This window comes from Equus quagga, chromosome 10 (genome assembly GCF_021613505.1).
Source record: "Equus quagga isolate Etosha38 chromosome 10, UCLA_HA_Equagga_1.0, whole genome shotgun sequence".
Taxonomy (NCBI): domain Eukaryota; kingdom Metazoa; phylum Chordata; class Mammalia; order Perissodactyla; family Equidae; genus Equus; species Equus quagga.
Window position 1 is genome coordinate 34,824,190 of NC_060276.1, and position 19,865 is coordinate 34,844,054.

At 39.0% G+C, this 19,865-nt stretch overlaps 1 protein-coding gene across 3 annotated transcripts in view; it reads right to left on the minus strand.

Moving 5' to 3' along the window:
* PAK3 (p21 (RAC1) activated kinase 3) overlaps positions 1-19,865 on the minus strand; it is a 256,878-nt gene that overhangs the window by 15,858 nt on the left and 221,155 nt on the right. For all 3 annotated transcript variants that reach the window (XM_046673736.1, XM_046673735.1, XM_046673734.1), the window contains 5 exons: positions 13,729-13,777; positions 13,300-13,412; positions 11,447-11,564; positions 9,906-10,005; positions 9,203-9,399 (listed from right to left, as the gene is read on the minus strand). In XM_046673736.1, the coding sequence (XP_046529692.1) occupies positions 9,203-9,399; positions 9,906-10,005; positions 11,447-11,564; positions 13,300-13,412; positions 13,729-13,777 (577 nt within the window). The remainder of the gene's footprint in view (positions 1-9,202; positions 9,400-9,905; positions 10,006-11,446; positions 11,565-13,299; positions 13,413-13,728; positions 13,778-19,865) is intronic.

The window sequence follows — 19,865 nt, forward strand, 5'->3', positions numbered from 1 at the left end:
TGGTAACCTGCTGTGGGCAAACGCAGAGAGGAAGGGGAGAGAAAAAGTGTTCTCTGGAACTTGAAATACAGTTCAGAAACTTAGTCTTCTTTGACTGATCTTGAACAGAGAAGGTGCTCTTGATTAATCTTTTGCTACATTATTAAACAAGGTCTGTTTAATCCTAAGGTGAGGCAATATAGGCCCTATGACCTACTGACGTTATTTATAATGTTAGAAAGACACCCTTTGGCCAGAAAATGGTGGCTCTCTTCATTGTGATATACATATTACCTAGAAGTTTCTGATATTCTAGAATTCTTAATAATAACTCTAAGTCTCTTGGCAATAACACACAAATGTCGCCGTTTTCACTGCCCCCGATGTGCAACTAAATTTACCTAAGTAATTCAGAAGAAGCTACTTCACCCAGTTGAAGGGATAATTTAATTTACCTTATTGGCAATTTCCTCAGTTAAAAATGATCAAAGCAGTCATCTTAGAAGTTACAACATTTCTCCAAAGAGGTCCCAAAACAATCCATATGTACCAAATAAATTTTCATTAAGGCAGTTTTGCAACAGGACTAACCATTTAATTAAAAAGCTTCAGTTTGTGACTTAAGTTCATTATAACAGTTTATAAAGTTTAGATGAAGGTGTTAGAAAACAAACCAGGGGACTTACATGGAAATGTGTTAGTAACCATGAGAGGCCCAAGCACTGAGATAAGACTCACTTTAAAAAGAGAATAGGGCATGGTACAAACATTTCTTTCCAAGTTGAATATTTGGGACTCGGAAAACACATTTTGCCATGGAAATTGTGTTATACACGGTGAACAGGCTCCCAGCTGAGCCCGTAAAAATCTATCTAACATACAATGTAACTGAACTATAAGACCAAGAGGGCTATTCATCTGTATCTCAATATCTGTATAAATACTATGTCCATGGGAAGTATTAATAGCTAACATTTATTGACTGATTACGATTAGCTCACTTAATCCATATAACAACACCCTGATTCCCAATTGACAGACGAAGAAACTGAGGCCTGTGGGGTTAATATAATAACTTGTCGAATATCATACAACTAGCAATGAGGGAGTCAATATTTGAATTCAGGGAGTGTGAGTCTAGAGTCCATGTTCTTGGCCACTGACTGCACAATATCACTTCACACAGTTCCCAGTCTGAGGTAGGAATTCTCACAGCAGAGGCAGACAGGGGCTCTTCAAGAAATGAGGCACACTGAGCATTAGCAACTCCACCTCTACTTCTACAGAGGAAATGGACTCTCTTGAGGTCATTTTCTATTTGCTTGGAAATAGGGAACAAAGGGCAGGTACTCAGAGGGTTTCACCCTGTACTCCCCAGTGTTTATATACATGTTGAGAGTTTATGAGCAGCTCGTATTCTGGTTGTTGCCTGCAACCTACTGATGTCCTGGTTCCTTTCTCATTTTCGAATTTTCAACTACCTTTGAGTGTTTTATGAGAGAGATTTGGCAACAAGTGACTTGACACCTTATGACTTAGTTTACATGTGACCTGGGATTTCAGAGGTTAAAGGCCAGAGCGTATTGCTACCTCTGATGTGTTTATGGTTCTCATGAAAGGCCCTGACATTTCTTTCTTTCTACGAAGAAAGTAAATGGGGCCAAATCTGCAAAAGGAAATTACCACATTATAACATTTTATTCCATACTTTGACTTATTCAACCCAACAGTCCAGTGTGATAACTGCATAAGCAATGTGGTGTGAGTTAGCTCCTTACTTGTCCTGCATAGTAGTTCTCATCTGTCACCAAATTATGCGGAGTGGGCTTTGTTGTTGTTTAATCCTTTAAAAGTCATTTAAAATGAATCTATTATAGATTATCCCCTTATTGGTTGATGGTAAAAGATAATTAGGAACTACTGACTCTTTAGGTGTTGGTCAAGCTTTAAAGTGCTCCTTTCAAGCATAAAGGACTGGCCACTGCCAGAAAATAAAGACCAGATGACTCTGACAATGCATGTGCTCATTCTAATCTCTCAGAATTAATAATGCTTGTCAAGAAACATGGAGCAGGCTATGCATGCACAGGAAGCAACCCCGGGCAGTCCAAGCAGCACCTAAGGTGTAGAACCACAGAGGATTTGGAAATGGCGGGTGGGAGTAGGCACAGAGCTAGATAAGGAAGGAAAGCAAAATGGAGCAGGAGGTAGAGAAGAAAAGCTGTGAGAAGCAGAGGGAGCAAAGATAGGGGCCAAAGGACAATGGTGAGAGAAGGTGGCTGGTAGAATGCAGAGGAAGGGAAATGAAGATAAAGCATAAAAGACCAGGGAGATCAAGGGGACCTGATCCTAGGTCCAATTCTGCTACTGTCTCATTTCTCTGGTCCTTTTCTCACAAAACTTCTCAAAACGTTGTCTATATTTGGTATCTTGACTTCCTCACCTCCCATTTTCTCCTCATCCCACACCTCATTTCTAGTTCTAAGGTACTATTTAATATTATACATTTGTTCATATCTCATTTCAGAATATTAGAGTAAGAAAGGACCAACTCCCTGATTCTTTCAGGCTTTTCCAAATTATGATATGAAGACCAAAACAGCCAGATTGTGATGAGATCGGTGAGACATGAATTACTGCTCACAGAAATGAGTTTCAACTTCTATTTTATATGCAGTTCATCAATGGAACCGCTCTGGTTACAGTAACTACAATTCTTCCCATCACACCCCACATTGTAGACCACGGTCCTTGCAGCAGTTTTATCACTGCCGTGCTCTTCCCTGGCTTCTCCCTGAGATTCCTGTCAGATTGGGGTTGCCCAGTCCCACATATAGCATGTTTCATGTCATGATCAAGTGTCTTTACTTGGTAGGAAAAGAGGGATCATTCCACTCTATGGGATACAGATTTAGTCAGGAGGTGATGAGGGAGATGCCTTTGAGCTGCTTTCTGACAATCACAACACACACTCAAACCATGGCCTTTCCAGCAGTCAGGGAAAGCTGTGGCCTATCTACAGCCTAAGAACACATAATGAGAGTAAGAGACATGTGAGTTTCCCCTTTTATTTAAGTAAATCTCATGTGAAAGCCCAATATAGAAAACAAATTAAAGAGGAACTGTTCTGGTGGAATCAAGAGCCTATGACCTCTCCCTTGGGCCCTTCAAGCCCAAGGAACTCGAAGGAATTCTAGGGCTTCTTGGAGTCCACTGGTAACAAATAATCTAGTCAAATTCCACTGATTTGAAGTGATAAGGAAATAGAAGCTCAGTGAAAAGTAACCTATTCAAGGTCATGGAGTTCCTGACTGGCAGACATGGGAATGGAATTTACTCTTCAATTCACATAAGGTATACAGTTGATAAAAACACTGGAAACCTCCCTGTCCAGTCCTCTCACATTCATTGGCCGCTCCTAGATGAAAAGTACTGATGAACTTTGCCATCTAAGCACTGGGGCAATTCTTTACCAAAAAAAAAAGGAAGGGGCAAGGGGGAAGGGGGCGGAAAGAAAGAAATAGAGAAAGAGAAGAAGGGAGGGGGAGAGGAAGAGAGAAAGAGAGAAAGAAGCTGCAGAAAAAAGGTCAGCCTAGTCCTTGGGATAATGTTAGCACTTTGGCTCTCCCAGCTATAGAGCTAAGACTGCCTTAATCAAGCTAACTTTCTCTGCCAAGAGGCTTATGCAAGACATATCAGAGTATCCTTTCATCAGAATGCAAAGGATCTTCTAAAATAATGTTGTAACCAGGTTTGAAAAAGTATGTGTCAAAATGATGACAAAAGGTCAAAAATGATCTTAATTATCAAGAAAATCTTAATTTTCTTGGTGAAGTCAATTTTTCATTAGCAAAAACAGATTTTAAAAGCCATAGAATAAAACACGTGAGTGGGCATTTCAGTGGACAAATGCCCATCATCACATTCTTTGATTCGTCTATTTAGAATGAACTTTGATTTCAAGGGACTTAACTACTTAGTTATAGGTCTGGTACCTATTAGGGCAATAGGCATATACACCCTTGGCCTCTTCCCAAGCCATGCTTTAAGGACACTGAGGAATGATAAGACAATAGTAGGACAAGGGACTATCAGTCTTGGCTAACGGTAAGTCCCTGGTCACCACGTTTTTAATCTTTCTTTCCCTTCTCTTCACCTGGTCAGAGTCTCAGATTTTAGTTTGCTGTGGAATCAATTTCTCCTTTGGCTGTCTTCTGGGTCATAACTCACCATTTTGAGCTGTCTGCTTCTGAATTACAATCTAAATGAGACTTGCAGCTTTTCTATGGCTAGGTCCCATTTTCCTATGCTAAAATTCCTGACGACAAATGATTCTTAAGAGCTGTCTATCTTTTGACAGGCAATATTTTTTTCTGATTAAAAAGAAAGCCTGTTACTGTTCTATAATTATTTTAGTTGCAGTTATCCCAACTGGCCCCTCCTTTTAGGCATAGGTCTGCCCTCAAAGTAGGAGTGTCAACAAACCATCAATAAACCTTGCTGTTCCATAGTGGCTTACGGAAAAAGAAGGGAATGCTCCCAGCTCTTCCTGAAATACATTCAAAACAATATTGACTGAGTGCTAGCAAAGTATGCTTGCTTCTCTGGCACTCAGGAAGTTTATGTCTGACTTTAATTCCAAATGAGCACGCGCCATCAAACCCAGACATTCCAATCTACAACACAGGTTCCAGTGGTTGGAGGGAGCGAGAAGCTCTTTGGCCCTTAGTTGCTGTTTTTTAGTTGCTGGAGATTCTCTTCTGCTTAACTCGCTTCGCTAGATGTACAAACTAACCAGAATTTCCCTGGCTCTATAATAAAAAGTAAGAATAAATAAAATTTGTGTTTAAGTGCAGAGAAAGGGGGAGTAGAGAGCTTCCCAGTGTCGACAACAGGTCTGAATTTAGATTTCTCCCTGGCCATACAGGTAATGTACTCCTAATCATGAGTAGTCAGACTGATGGCTTTATTATCACTAATATGTGCTATGTACTCAGCAGCCAGCACATTTTGACACTGAACTCCATTTTCAGGAGAAGCAAAATTGAAAAAGAAAATGGCATTTCATGGACGTATATGCTCAACTAATGTCATTTTTATTTTGATAATGTTGCTGGACTGGTAAATCAGAGAATGTCAGAGTGTGTCAGGATTTCAACAAGGCTTTGACAGAGTTACTCATGATATTTTTTTTAGATGAAATGGAGAAATGTGGGCAGAATGAGAGTGTCTCTTTTCTGGTTGAACAACCATGCTTAAAGAGGGCTGATGAAGAATTGTTTTTCAGTCTAGACAGGGTTCTATAAAGGGCTTGCCACAGAGCTTTGTATTTGGTCTAGTCCTTGGGGTGGGAACCTGACGTCATTGGTTCTTAAAGTTCCACAGGTGATTCGGTATGTGACCACTGAGGAGAACCACTGGTATAGGATCAGTGGTTGACATACTATACTACATACTGTTTTTAGCATTCAGATATCTCTTATTGATACCAATAACTATCTTCCCAAGGTCCAATGTTGGATGCGGTTTCACAGATCCTAAAACAAGGGTAGAAAGAGAACACTTAAAGTTCATTTCAGCTAGGATAAAGGTTTGGAAAATTACACATAAAACAGGGCTCCACCCACAGGGTCCATGGGGACCTCAACTGGATTTCACTGAGACATTTCGCAAATACCAAATTCCATCAAAATCCATTGACAAGAACAGCCTCATTATGTGTGAATGCAAAGTTAATAAAGAGGCACTCTTGGTACTGAGGACAAAACAAACCAAAGACTTGTTTTATGGAAATGATTGTGCCTCCTTATTTAGAATCAGGTCAGTATAATCACAGGTTTAAAAAATATATATCTTCAATTAACAAAAAAGTTGGGGAGATAAGCAGAACACCAACATCTGATTTGCATATCCACAGGGAACGTTCGATTTTAACCCCAGTCACTTTGGCAAACAGAAATAACAAAGCACTTTATTATTGGAGACCGCACTAAAAATGTCCATGGGTCACAGAACAACATGTCTAAGGCCAATTACTTTGAGTGCAAAGACTTCAAGCAGTGGGGGACGGTAAGAAGCTTGTCTCCTCTCTGTCTCTGGATGGGTATCAACCTTATAACATCAGCACAGTTAATAACTTTCTGACCTTTAAAAGGCATTTTATGAGCAAATTACGTACAGAGCAAATTACATTTTTAAAAATCCCAACCACTTTTTAACTATGGGGGAAAAGTAGCTAATTCCTTGAGTCAATGATACGTTAAACAGGCAATATTCATGGGGGGGCTGTTCAGTTGTAAGTGACACAACAAAGACATAAAAAAGCCACAGTGAAATGCAAATAACCTTCCGAAGCATAGCCCCAGACTTCACCTTTAACCTCTCCTGTTCAGTGTTACATGTTCACGATAATTTGTACTGAACTGTGCAGAACCCTCCACTCCTTAAGGGGATGGGAGTATAGCGAGTGTGGAGGGGAAGATCTTCGGGGGAAGTGGGGAACCTAATCTGCCTTCATGAATGGGTAAAAAGCACCCTAAGAATCCTCTCTCTCTTTTTCCTTTCTCACTTTTCTATTCATATATAAACGTCTCCCTCTATATATTTCCTATAATGAGCTAGACACTGTGCTAGGTGATTTACAGGCATTATTTTACTTGGCTTTCACGCTAACTTTGAAAGATAGATATCACCCTCATGTTACACAAAGGAAACAGGCTTATAAATATTTTAAATGATGTGCTGAAGGTCACAGAGCTTGTAGGTTGTCGAGCCAGGACACATCCAGATCTGCCTGACTACAAGGGCCGAATTTCTTTTCACATCAACACACCACCCTCTACTCTACCACCATCTTCCTTACACTTATTTCCTTCTTTCCTCCTCAAAGCCTGAAGTGGTGGATGGGTGGCAGTATTGGAAGGATTTTAAAGCAAGAAGGACTAACTAGTTCCCTTTTATACCTCTCCTGAAGCTCTGCGGTTTTTCTATTTCCCCACACATGGCCTGGTTACCAGGATCCAAGAAAACACAGGCTTCCTACAAGCTCATGTTATATTTTCTTTTTTCTCCAATCTCTCCATGGTTTCAGTGACTACATTTTTCAAATCCTAAACAAGGGCATATAGCCTGAGACATTGTGTTTTCTCTAAGAGAACACGAAGACAACATATTTAAAATCAAAAACTAAAAAAGTACTCGTGGTGCCTAGCAGAGAGATAGAGGGCTGGCTCAATATGGACATGTTGATTGATTCATTGGAGGGTGATCACACACAGGGAGTAATGAGCAAAGTTGAGTAAATCCTTATCAGTAGAATTCTACAGGGTGGTCTTTCTGACGCGTCTTTTTGTTATAGCCTTAATGTAGGCTTCCTGAACTTGGTGGCTTGTTAATCTGCAAGTACTTGTTAAGATAGAAGGCTGTGGATTCTAAGAGACAAGCTGTTAATTATGAGTTCTAATCCCAGGCTAGAAGATGCCTATAAAGATTAAAACTTCTTTCCTTTTTTCTAACAATAACAGCCTAGCTCAAGAGCGATCAGTTTTAATTGGGGAACTGAAGAAGGTAATAAATGCATTACTGAGACCAGTTGCTTTACAGAGCCATTTATTTAATCCTTAAATTTTTCAGGTTGTAAATTACTCATTAGAAGGCAGAAAGCTAAATAGTCATAATCCGTTTAATGCCTCCAAACTCCAAAGACTTAAGGGGAGGAAATCCATGGAAACAAGAGGCCTGATGTGCTCTTTCACTGCTATTTTTAATGGACAAAGGTGGTTAAACAATAAGGGCGAGTCCATGTAATTATCCTGATGTGCTGGTCTGTAGGTCAGGGGTGGGCTTGGTTAGATTCATAGAGGACTGACCCACAAACGGTGGGAAATGTCTCTTCATTTCCACTCAGCCCTGCAGGCAGCTAATCAATGTGCACATCTCACTTCCAGACTGTTTCATGAGACCAGAGCAATAGCCCACAGCATTCATTAGAGCTTCACTCCTATCTGTTGTTTTCTAATCAGTGCAGGGATAGGACAAGAGGTGAAATACCAGAGAAGGAATTAGGAAGGGGTGAGGAGGAGGCTGTCCTCCTCTCCATATAGGGAGTGCAGCTGCCAATTACAAAATGTTCAACTGCAAAAACAACTAGACAATTAGTTTGTAGGTTTCTTTACATGTATAGAAAGCCACATATTTTTTGCTCGAATATGGATTTCATAAGCTTAACACGTAAACACTTAACCATTTACTAAGGACAATGTTTTATGTATACCAAGGGTAAAATTCAATGTTAGAATCTTAGTGGTAATGATGCAAACAATATGCAAGATGCCTTTGGCATTGGCACTCCGCATGCGTTTTGAGAGTAGAATCTGAATCTGTGCATATGTCCTCTTTTCAAGTTCTATGCCCTTTATATATACAATACAGCTTCCGGCTCACCCTTAGGTTATATACAAGAAAATAGCTTCTGGCTCACTTCTGTACGGAGCAAGCATTTCTTTCACACTCCTTTGCCTTTTCTTCTTATGATCAACAGCACATTTCTGAATAAAGATGGTGGTGTTAGGCTATGAGATGGAGCTGTTTTCTTTGCAGAGGTAACCATACGACATAAGGATCAAACCTTTGATTCTGCAGTAGCAAACTGAGTGACCCAACACCAACTATTTCCATTCATGTTCTACTTGACAGTCTAATTAAGTTTGTGATTTCGCCAGTCTGGCGCTGTGTCTATCTTGTGTTCCATTCAATACCCACCAAGCTGTTGTTGCTCAATAAATCATTACTGATAACGAAACAAAATTTAATTTTAAAAGTTATAGCTGCTCTGTAAATGTATTTATTTACTTTGTTAAAATAACTATAAATCAAGTTTTTCCTAGATAGATCATTTAACCATAGCAATTGTTAAAAATACTCTTTTCGTCTCACATCTTACTTAAAAAAAGCTCTACTTTCCTAACAGCAGAAAGCTATACTAAAATATTTTAAAGACCCTTGACATTAGAAATACTGATTCAAAGCATTTGAGAAAACTGTTCAGACATCTTAAGATAAACTGAAAACAACTCATAATAATTTTGGAAATTATAACTTGGCACTTCCATGGCACTTGTCCCAGGAAAGAGCCCATTCTGGCCATTTGTAGTGAAAGCATGAAATGACGTTTGGCCTTTTCCTTTTCCTAGGGATGAAGTACTTGAGTTTGCTGTTGACTTACCCTGAGTGGATTTTCATTAAGGTAAGGAGGTTCACCTTCCACCATTTCGATTGCCATAATCCCCAGAGACCAGATATCAACTTTCGGACCATAAGCTTTTCTAGTCACCACCTCAGGTGCCATCCAATAGGGAGTTCCCACCATAGTGCTTCGTTTACTTTGCTCAGGGGTGATCTGAGCGCAGAACCCAAAATCAGCTGCAGAGAAGAAAAGTCAGTTAAAATCAGCTTGAATTATTTTTCTTTTACAATAGGTCATTTTCAATTACGGCTGTACCTTCCTTTGTTAGACACTGAGCTTCCACAACTGCCTAGCTCATATCCTTTTATTAACTTCATCTCTCAGCTGGTCCTGATTTTAAAAGGGTCTGAAATAACTGACTGATAGGATGTCATTTTTACTAAACCTCAATATGGTTCCCTCCCTATCGCTGTTCCCTGCAACTTACAGAATCCTTCAGTTTTCTAATTAGGTATTTGTCATCCAGCAGATGGAAGTGACTAGAAATTCTGAAATATTAATCCTAAAAAGTTTAGTCGTGTTCTACAGGAATGCAGTGTTAGAAACATTCTTTACTTCAAACTGGGCTCTAAATGCTTTCAAATCAATCACTTTCAATAGCCATTATCTTCTCAAGATAGACAGTAAAAGGGCAAAATTTCCCCGACACTCTCTCAAACACCATCTGAACCAAAATACCTACTCAATTTAACAGAGCCATCCATCCCAAGGAGAATATTGTCACTTTTTATGTCTCTATGGATCACTTGGTTTGAGTGCAAGAAATCCAAAGCTTGGAGGCACTATTGAATCAGAAAAAAAAGTTCTAATTATATCACAAAGAATTTTTTAAAAATTTGAGTTTCATTCCTAGATAAATTTTAGGCAAGGGTATAATTTTATGTTGTCAAGTGAAATAGATTACACAATGTTTTAACGCTAGTCTGAAGTCACATTACAATTTACATCAGTGATGTTACTTAGCATTACACACATGAAGGCACCTGAGTCAGACTAGGACATGAAGAGTGATGGTGTGATAAGTAGCACTTAATCATCAATACAGTCAAACTAACCAATTAGTATAATCACACTTTGACCTAGTTATCTGGAGGATATGGATTCAGCTCCGTCTTATACAGATGCAGTAAGCTTCTGCGTCCACGGTATGATTTGATTCAGTAGGCCTGGAGTGGGACCCAGGAAACCGCATTTCAAACAAATGCCCCAAGCTGTTTCTGATGAACAGCCAGGTTTCGGAACCACTTCTAGGCTATGAAGTTACTATAGTTACTTGTTTAGAAATGGCTTTGCATCGTAATTCTACAAGATTGAAACCACAGGCTCGGGGTCGAATATTCCCCTGAATATTATTAGTTTGATTTATTGCATGAATAGAAAATGTATGTGTTTGGTGGATATGTGTGCATGTTTGGGGAGAAGGAAACGGGAATGAGAGGAAAACAAGGAAGGAGAAAATGTAAGTGAAAAATTTAAAATAAAAGACAAGCAAAGACTAGCTGAAATTATTTGGTTCTGTTTCCCTATTATTGGTTCTCAAGTTTCAGTGGGCCAGAGTTCCTTCTTGTGTCTATAGAAAACCTCACCACAATGAATGGAGTGGATGGTAATGCCAAGATTAGACTCCAATGAGGAATGTGATTTTTTAATATTGAAAAAAATTAACATAATAAAGTATCTTTAGTTTAGCTTGAAACTAGGGATATGACACTGTTATTGGAAAAGAGGCAAACCCTCAGATCCACTGGAGGGCTAGGGGGGAGGTCCAGACTATTCTGTGAAAGAAAATACTTTCTGGGCTGAGGAAAGGCCTTGCTTAAATTGCCTTCTAGAAAATGATGGGATTATACCGTGGTCTTTATTTTACATGGCTCACATTGCACATGCAGGACAAAATAACTATCATGTAAAAATTTCCCTAAATTGGAAAGAAGTTCCATGCCAACATCACTGCTTTCCATGTTCACTGGCACTACAGCATGCAGGCTTAGATATGGCACCTTGTGAACAGCATAATGGAACTCAAAAGATCCATAGCAAAACAACTAAAGAAAACAAGGAGATGGAGAGGGATGGGCAGGGGAGTGCTATTAGGTTAGGATTTAATTTGAGGTTAGGTTCTCCAATTTTGTTACTTTGTTGTTATAAACATTCTGAACAACCAGAGATAAAGAACTGCCACTTTTGCTGTTCTTATCAGGTAGAAATGCTCTATTTTCTTACCTCTCTGCAGACAGCTGCTATCTGTCCTTCATCCATACAGGTCTCTGTGACCACATCAGTCAAAGAGCCACCAGCCAAGTATTCCATGACTACCCATAGTTCATCACCCACTAAGTAGCTATAACAAGAAAAGAAAAAGACTTTGACTCAGGCCTAAGGAAGGGGGGACTTCTTTATATTCCCATTAAGAAGGCAATTTGCAGTTAGTCTCTGCGTTTGGCCATATTACATAGCAAGAGGAAAATATTAATGATGGTGATAATGAGACACATCCTTAACATTTGAAGAGAATATACATGGAAAATCAAAGGATCATCAGATAGGACTGTGCACCAAGGAAGAAGGAAAGGAGCAAGGAGGCCTCTAGTGACGGACTACTGTCAGTCATTCCATTATAAAAGCTAGTTTCAATCAACAAGATCAATGAATAGTCCTTTTGGATAACTTGAGCCATAACATTGACTTCTTGGACTGAAATGGCTCATGGCATTCAGATTTATAGGCTATTTATTCAGATCTCGGCATTATTTTTGATTCTACTGAATTAATTACTGAAACATTTTCAAGCAGTTGCTGAATCAAAGAGACTCATGTTTGCAATGGATTTACTGTGCTTCAGTCTCAGTTCTGAAAGAAGTCAGTTGTGACAATGACCATTATCTTTAAGTAGTTATTGAGGAACACACCCCTAATGATAAAAAATGGGGAAGAAAGACATCAGAGCCCTACAATTCAGGCAAATTCAAATCACCTGGAACCATCTGAAGGCACTCTAGCAGAATGATCTGGTCTCTCTTTTCCCCTGCTCAGCAAGCGAGAGGAATTATAGTGAATGGAATGACCCCAATGGTTCCACCCTGCCCTAAGTTCCACGTCAATATGATGCAACACTTTCTATCTAGTGGTGCTCAAACAACAGTGCCCGTAAGAGTCACCTGGGAAGCCTGTTAAAAATGAAAATTCACAGGCTCTACCTCATTAGTTATGGAGAGCAGCCTAGAAATCTCCACTTTTTACAAATGCAATTTTTACAAAATTACAAAAGCAAAGTCACTCTGCTGCAGGTGGTCCCTACATGACACTTTACGAAACACTGATTTCAACTGCAAAATTTGACGCTCCTTTTTTCATCCCCCTTCCCCTCCCTCTGTACCCCTGGTCTACCCGGCGCAACACACAGAAAGCAAGATCTTAAGCTCTTTGAGGTTGTAGACCTAGTCTTATTTCCTTCTATCCTCTCAGAGCACACCGCACAGTGGTGCTAAACAAACACTTACTGAAATTGAGTGAGACAGATGTTAACCACAAGTGAAGAGTTAGTGCTGTCTTTGAATGCCTATTTATAACCCACTGCTAACGCCACTGATGAAAAAGCCATTAATTACCTGGTCTAGGAAAAAGGTTTGAGATTAAAGTCTCAATTCCCTAGACCCCACTGTCGGTTAATCACAAAGCGCCCATTAAAGCAGGGCGAGTGCAGTCAGCCTTCTTCACTTAGACACCCAGAGGCTGTACCAGCTCGAAACAAACACTTGATGAAATGTTTAAAACACCACGGCTCTCTTCTATATGCCATAGTCTATTTCCTGCCAACACACAGTTGCGATCCTCAAAAGGAAGTTACACACACTGCTCATGTCTAGAAGCAAGACCATGAAATATGTCTTCAAATGTTTTATGGGTGGACAAAGATAAGTGGGTGCAAGTTTAGCAATAGATCTGATACTCTGTGATCTTGTAGCATTTAAGAAATATTTGTAGAATGCTTAGTGAATAGATCCTAAATAAAATAATTTGCCAAGAAAATGACATCCCATAAAGAAAACAAGTACATAATGAGAGAAAACACTTACCTATCTAAATAATTAACAATATTGGGGTTCTTATTTTCCCTCATGACCAGAATTTCATTAATAATTAATTCCTTTTTGGGCTGCTGCTGAAGGTTCATCTGCTTTATGGCCACCTGAATGATGATTAAAATGCAAGAATGAGTTACAATCACTAGCGTAAACACCAACGTCCATATTTTTTAGCATACAGAGTAAGACATCGCAATTCTTTATCTTACTAGGCTCTTTCTCAGTGCCACAAACCCATGCCCATTTTATTTGGTCAATCATCAGTGAACCAGCCACTTCAGACACTTTGGACACCAATGAAGCAAACTCCCACGTCAACCCAATGCTACCCATTTTTTCAGGCATAGATGCCATCAAAGAGGAAATCTGACCAATATGAATAAAGGGAAATATAAATTAGGATTGAATGTTAGCGCTTACCTCTTGTCCTGTTGCAATGTCTAGCGCTGTATAAACAGTACCTGATGCCCTGTGAAGGAGAAAATTATCATATGAATAAGCAATCAAAGTGTTACCAATATATTTTATTTGAAATAAAATGTAATTATTTTCAGGAGAGGGAAATTGGCAAACTCAAGATTAAAGGATGAAGTAAAAACGGAACAACTGTTTTGTATAGTAATTACACCTGAAACGACCATGATGCAGCCCTTTTGGTGGGTCAGCAACTCCCGTCAGACTTTCTGGCAGCAGCCCATGTGCCATGGCATCATGCAGTAATGAACCGAGCAGAATGCCCTTGCTCCTTTCAGGAAACTCCTGGAATATTTGGAATACTCCTTGGATGTTGCAACAACCAACACTGAAGTCCTCTGATTAAACCGAAGTGCAGTTTGGGAAAGACTATATCATCTTTTGCTTAGGCAACTGTAAATTAATCTTTGCTTTTTAGCATATGGACAGAATGGCCTTTTTCATATATTTCTAATTCTTGAGAATATCTTCATCTAACAAATCAATTACTCTCAGGGCTGTATGTTCTCATACCGTAGCTGCACAAAACAATAACAATGTGAGTTTACTGTTGAGCCTTCTTTTTCCTTTTTGCTAGATTTCTCAACAGCTTCTACTATGAGGTTTCACTCCAGCCCACTATCCTTTTAAAATCTATCATTTCTTAAGTCTTGGTAGTACTCATGCTTTCATCCTAACTTCAATTACAGGCCTCCCTTGCTTTGCAAATAGAAATTGTCTAGTAAAGCTGAATTCACAGTAACTTTCTGTGAAACACACATGCACTCTGAACCACCTCCCCACTCCCCCCAAAAAAGAAAAACTTAGTCAACTTTGTTGGAACATTGACGGTGAATAAAGGAATTAGGACGGAGATCAGTTCAGTGACTGACCAGGCATTGTAATGCTCAACATTGTTATTTAAACTTTCTAGTCATTTATTTATCCCTTGCTGTTTTGTTTTCTGAATCCAGAAATTCTTTTTTTATATCAGCCATTTCTTTGTAATTCTTCTCCCTTCTTCTCCCTGAATGATCCAAAATATTTCTCACAGGCCTAGGAAGTTTATATCACCTGCTCCAGGGCAATAAAATAGGTGGTGTAGTATACGCACTGTTTGACTACTACCGAGATCTGAGTTCTAAAATTTGCTCTGACATCAACAAGCTTATGTGACCTTTGGGCTTGTCACTTCTCCTCTCTAAGTTTCAGTGCCCTCACTCGGAAAATAGTGATCACAATAACAGTAAACATATACTGAGCATGTTGTGCATACCAGACACTGCACTAAGAACTTTATATAAATTATCTTATGTAATCTTTATCATATTTCTAAAAGGCAAGTGCTATTATCCCCATGTTACAGATGAGGAACCTGAGACTCTGAGAGGATAAGTAAATCTGTCCAAGGTTATACAGCTTACAATCCAAGACTGACTCTCTTTCTGTAAAACACAGGAAATGGGCAGCTTTATTTCTAAGATTCTCTAATTCCATGATCTAGAGTTTACAAACTCTACTGCCCTTGTCACTCTGCGTGGGTATTTAAATATCTATTGGAACTAGACTGAAAAATTGCACTTAATCAATAGGGCGACCTAAACCAGAATGTGGTCATTTCAGAAATTCCTTAGGTTTGAGGCTTATATCAGACTAATCAGTCTCTCAATTTTGTATGCTTGAGATTCTGGATTCCAAGCACACAGTTGGTGCTCAATAAGTATTTGTTAAATGACCGAATTAATAAAAATCTTTTCAAGCAAACATGCAATTGCCATAAAACCTTTCCTTACTGCGAAAAAAACATTTCTTCTTCTACTTAAATCTACATAAAACACTTTTTTCTTAGAATAAGCTATCAGACTTTCCTAATTTCAGGAGCCAGTTTGTGATTTGTCCTTCTGAACTCAGAGTTACCTGAGTTCAAAGGAATAGATCACCTCAACCTGATGTGTATTTCAGCTGCATAAGCCCTGGGCTACTACTTAAATCTAATTGCAGAATAAGATTCAAAAATGTCTTTTCTTGGTTTATATCTACATACTTAAGCTACCTGTGCAATTTCTTCAGATGCAAAAAAGTGACAGTATCTTAAAAATTAGATAATAATAGTATCCGTCTCATAGGGCTAAACGGAATTGGATGGCACAATCTATGTAATCATTTAGTCCTGTGCCCAGATCAGAGTTGATGCTTAATATGGTAACTCCTATTATTATCATTTGTTGCTGCTGCTGCTGTTACTGATTTCACAGTGGAGGACAACTGATTCACTGAGTTGTTAGTTGGCCCTTCTTATTCTCCCAACCAAAACATCCTTGCTGGTGTCTGTCCCTATTTTTAAAAAGGACAAAGGCCAAAGGTGAGCTGCTGGAACACTTTTTAGAAGTTCTACGTCCTTTTTGTGCCTTAGTGAAGTGGTTTTGCCTTTTTCTTTAAGTTTGGAATGCCTTTATCAAATGAAACCATATGCAGAAACCCTCTGTATAAAAGGGAAGCTGCTCCAGTTAAACTAGGGAGGGAGGCCCAAAATTCCTGCCACCCCCACCCCCAACCTCCCAAGCCAATTTCCACTGTCCTAGGGGCTAAAATTGTGATTGACTCGGAGTGCAAGGGGGATTAGCATTTAACATCTCCAGAGCTTTGCCTTTCAAATCCTTGGTTATTTTGCCGGCCACCTCCCTCAGCATTTCATTGTCTTAAAATTGCTAGAGCCCTAACCCTGAAATCCCAATATCCTGGGTTTTATGGCATTCTGTGGTATAGAATTGCCACAAATCCCTAATCCACAGAAGTTTAAAGAACCTGAAACTTTAGAACATAGGTTATTAACTAAAAAAAATGAGCTTTTATCCCCACTTCCCCTTACCCCCACCTTACTGCATATGTGTAATTGTCTAGTAGGAGCCATTTTTCCCTTCCCCTCAACTCTTGATCCCAGTCTGAAAATGGTGATATCCTCGTTCACCCCACTTCCCATTCCCTCCCCCACACCAAACATGTTGTTTCGCATTTGGAATTCACTGCTCTGACCAATAAGTTGTTGGTTGGCCCAACTTCTAGCCTTTATAGAATCCTCAATTCAAAGGCACAAACTCAGCACTAACCTGCAGAGTAAAACATAGTGCTCTGTCTCCAGCTCCATCTTAGCACTTTTCCGCACCCCAGTTCTGATGCCCTTCCTTTCCAGCAATTTAAAATTCAACTGATAAAAATGTGAATCTTTCTCCCTCTCTTACTTACCTATTAAAGCACACTCTTTGCCCACTGATGGGTTAAGAACCGTAGTCCTCACCATCTACTCGAACCTCCCCAGGTTCAAATCCTACCAGTTCTTAGTTGTATGACCCTGGGTACATAATTTAACCTCTTTGTGGCTCAGGATTAGAGGAGGATTAAATGTATACAGTCTTTAAAACCATCCTGGCATATAGTAATTGCCCCCAAATAATAATAATAATAATAATAGCAGTAGTAGTAATAGTTATTATTATTATCAGGTTGATTGCTACCTAATACATTCCCAAACTAGGTTCCCAAACTGTAATCTTTGGATCCCTAGGAATCTTTTTAAGTAACTGAGAGTTTCCAAGATATCTTGATGTTTCAAATTCATAAGAGAAATTTGGTGTTTACCGAAAATGAAGCTAAATAAAATATCGCATATATTTCCTTTTAGCTAGAATTTTATCAACTTGTGATTATATTGCATATCTCATGCTGATCAAAAGCTCTAAGAAGCAGTTATACATATTTCTTTTTGCTTATAAAGTATGAGAAATAAACTATTATTTAATAAATATAGTTTAATAGTTACAATTATTCATAACCTGGAGTTCACAAAGGCGAATAATTAAAGGGCTCCTTGGTGGTGAAGTTGAGAAGCACTCTCCATGTAATAAGGGAAGCACAGTAGTGTAGCTCCGAAAGAAACAATCGCTGAGCCTACAAGATGCCACACTGATTCACAAAAGACAAGCTTTGCAACAGCCTAGAGTATGTCGAAGTATCTCAATGGGTATCTTTAAAAATCAGTCATTCATTTTAACAGGAAAAAGTCAGCATCATGCAGCACTTTAAGACATAAGGATGCCAAAAATCAAACTAAGAAAGATGGGAGATGAAACTCCTAATTCTCTGGTATATTGGGGCTGGTGTGCTGAAATGGTCAGCACTGTCGATTTGATTTTTATGCCATTTAATTACATTGATCCCCATTATCCCTCCATTCTAGTTATATTAAAGCTAGATTGCTATAAGAAGAACATTTTTTATGATGAGGATTTTGTTTATTCCAAACCTCAGTCTCTCAGATGGTATAAAGAAATCATGCATTATCAGGACTCAAGGGAAAATAGAGATCATCCAGTTTAACCTCCTCATTACAGATGAGAAACCTGAAGCACAGAGTAGGAGGGGTATGCCCAAGATGACACAGCTAGTAAGTAACAAAAGTCTCCTAATGCTGAGCAAGAGATCTTTCAGTTAACCTACACTATGGTTCAAGAATATTAAAGTAACAGATTGCTCAACCGTTGGGCCTCATCATCAATTACAGTGCGACGTGTACTGCTGGGCTCTTGGTATCACATTAGACACTTTATCAACAGTTTTTCCCTGACCTGGCCAAGTACTTAATACTCAAATGGAAACATTGGCATCTAGCCCAAAAGGTCTAGAAAGAAACAAATAATTCACTATTTCTCCCTTTTCCTCCCAAGACAAGTCAGTTTAATTATCAGCAATCGTCATCAGATTTTGATGTTTCCTGCCAAGAGCCAATGTCAAGCCATGATCATGAGTAGTTGCCAAAGCAGCAACGTGGTAAAATTTACAGTTTAGATAAATCATACCAATTTCAGCATAGAAACGGTTTAGAGGAGGGAAAGAAGGGCAGGGAAGTGAGGCTAGGAGGAGGCTCCTAGACTGGAAGTAAAAGAAAAAGGGCAGGCAGACTAGAGGGCTCAATGGGGTCCAAGGCGACTCTGGTAGGAATAAGAGTGAGGGAGCCAGAAAGATAGGATAACTTTCACATTTAAGGTTTTACAAGTACAAATCTGGTGCCAAAGAGGTCATACTCAGTGATTTAATCCACATTTGGGATTGTTATTTTTTATGTCTATTCCTACTTCTGCTGTTACTGCTGCTAAAAAAGACTCTATCATTTATTGAGCCTTACTTTCTGCCTGTTCTCTGTAAATGGATGATCTCACTTAATGCTCACCCTATACAACAAATTGGAACTGGGAAATGGTAGTAACTTGCCCAAGGTTACACAGGTAGTCAGCAGCTGAACTAAAAAATGCATTAGTTTGACTCCACAGCCCATGCTCTAAACCACCTTTTCATGTTCTGTTATAGATTAGCATTTTTACATCAATGCCGAGTGCAAGTGTGATACTTCCCAAAGTCCACGTTTGTATCTACTTTGCTAAACTGCCCCCCTAAAATATTTCTCTTGCCTCTAATTTTCTGCTCACTTAGTCTATGTGCCCTTTGTAAGCCATTTAGTTTATCCCTGGACATGGTATGTTTGATTCCTTTGGCATAACCATACAAGATGGTTCTATTTTCTGACTCAGTTAAGATTGGTCATGTGTCCAAGAGTGGACTAGGCCTCAGATTAGTTCTTAGGACTGGACTTTATCTTTTGCTGAGTATTTAAGATACAGTTACTACTTGTAGGCCCCTATTCAGAAATTGTCTCGCTATATTAATGCACTTAACATAAAAATACATAGATATCATATAGTCCAATACTATCATACATTTATTTATTTTCTTGAGACATTTGCCCTTTAGGCTCAGGAATGGTGATGAACCGTGTTAACATTACATGCAGTAACTCTTTCGGAGAGAGAGTTTCAGAGTGTTTTCTTTTGTATAATTCACCTCTTGAAAATGTATCCCTAAATCAAAAAAAGTAAAATTATGTAAAAATCATGTTATCTCAGTACCTTTCTAAGAACACAGGATGTAGCCAGGGCCAGGTGGTACAGTCTTTAATTACTAGGATTATAAATCAGAACAGGGAATTTTCTGTTCTTTAGCTGGGGCATGACTTTTCCCCGAGTATTCATGGTCATCTAATTTTAAATAGAGCT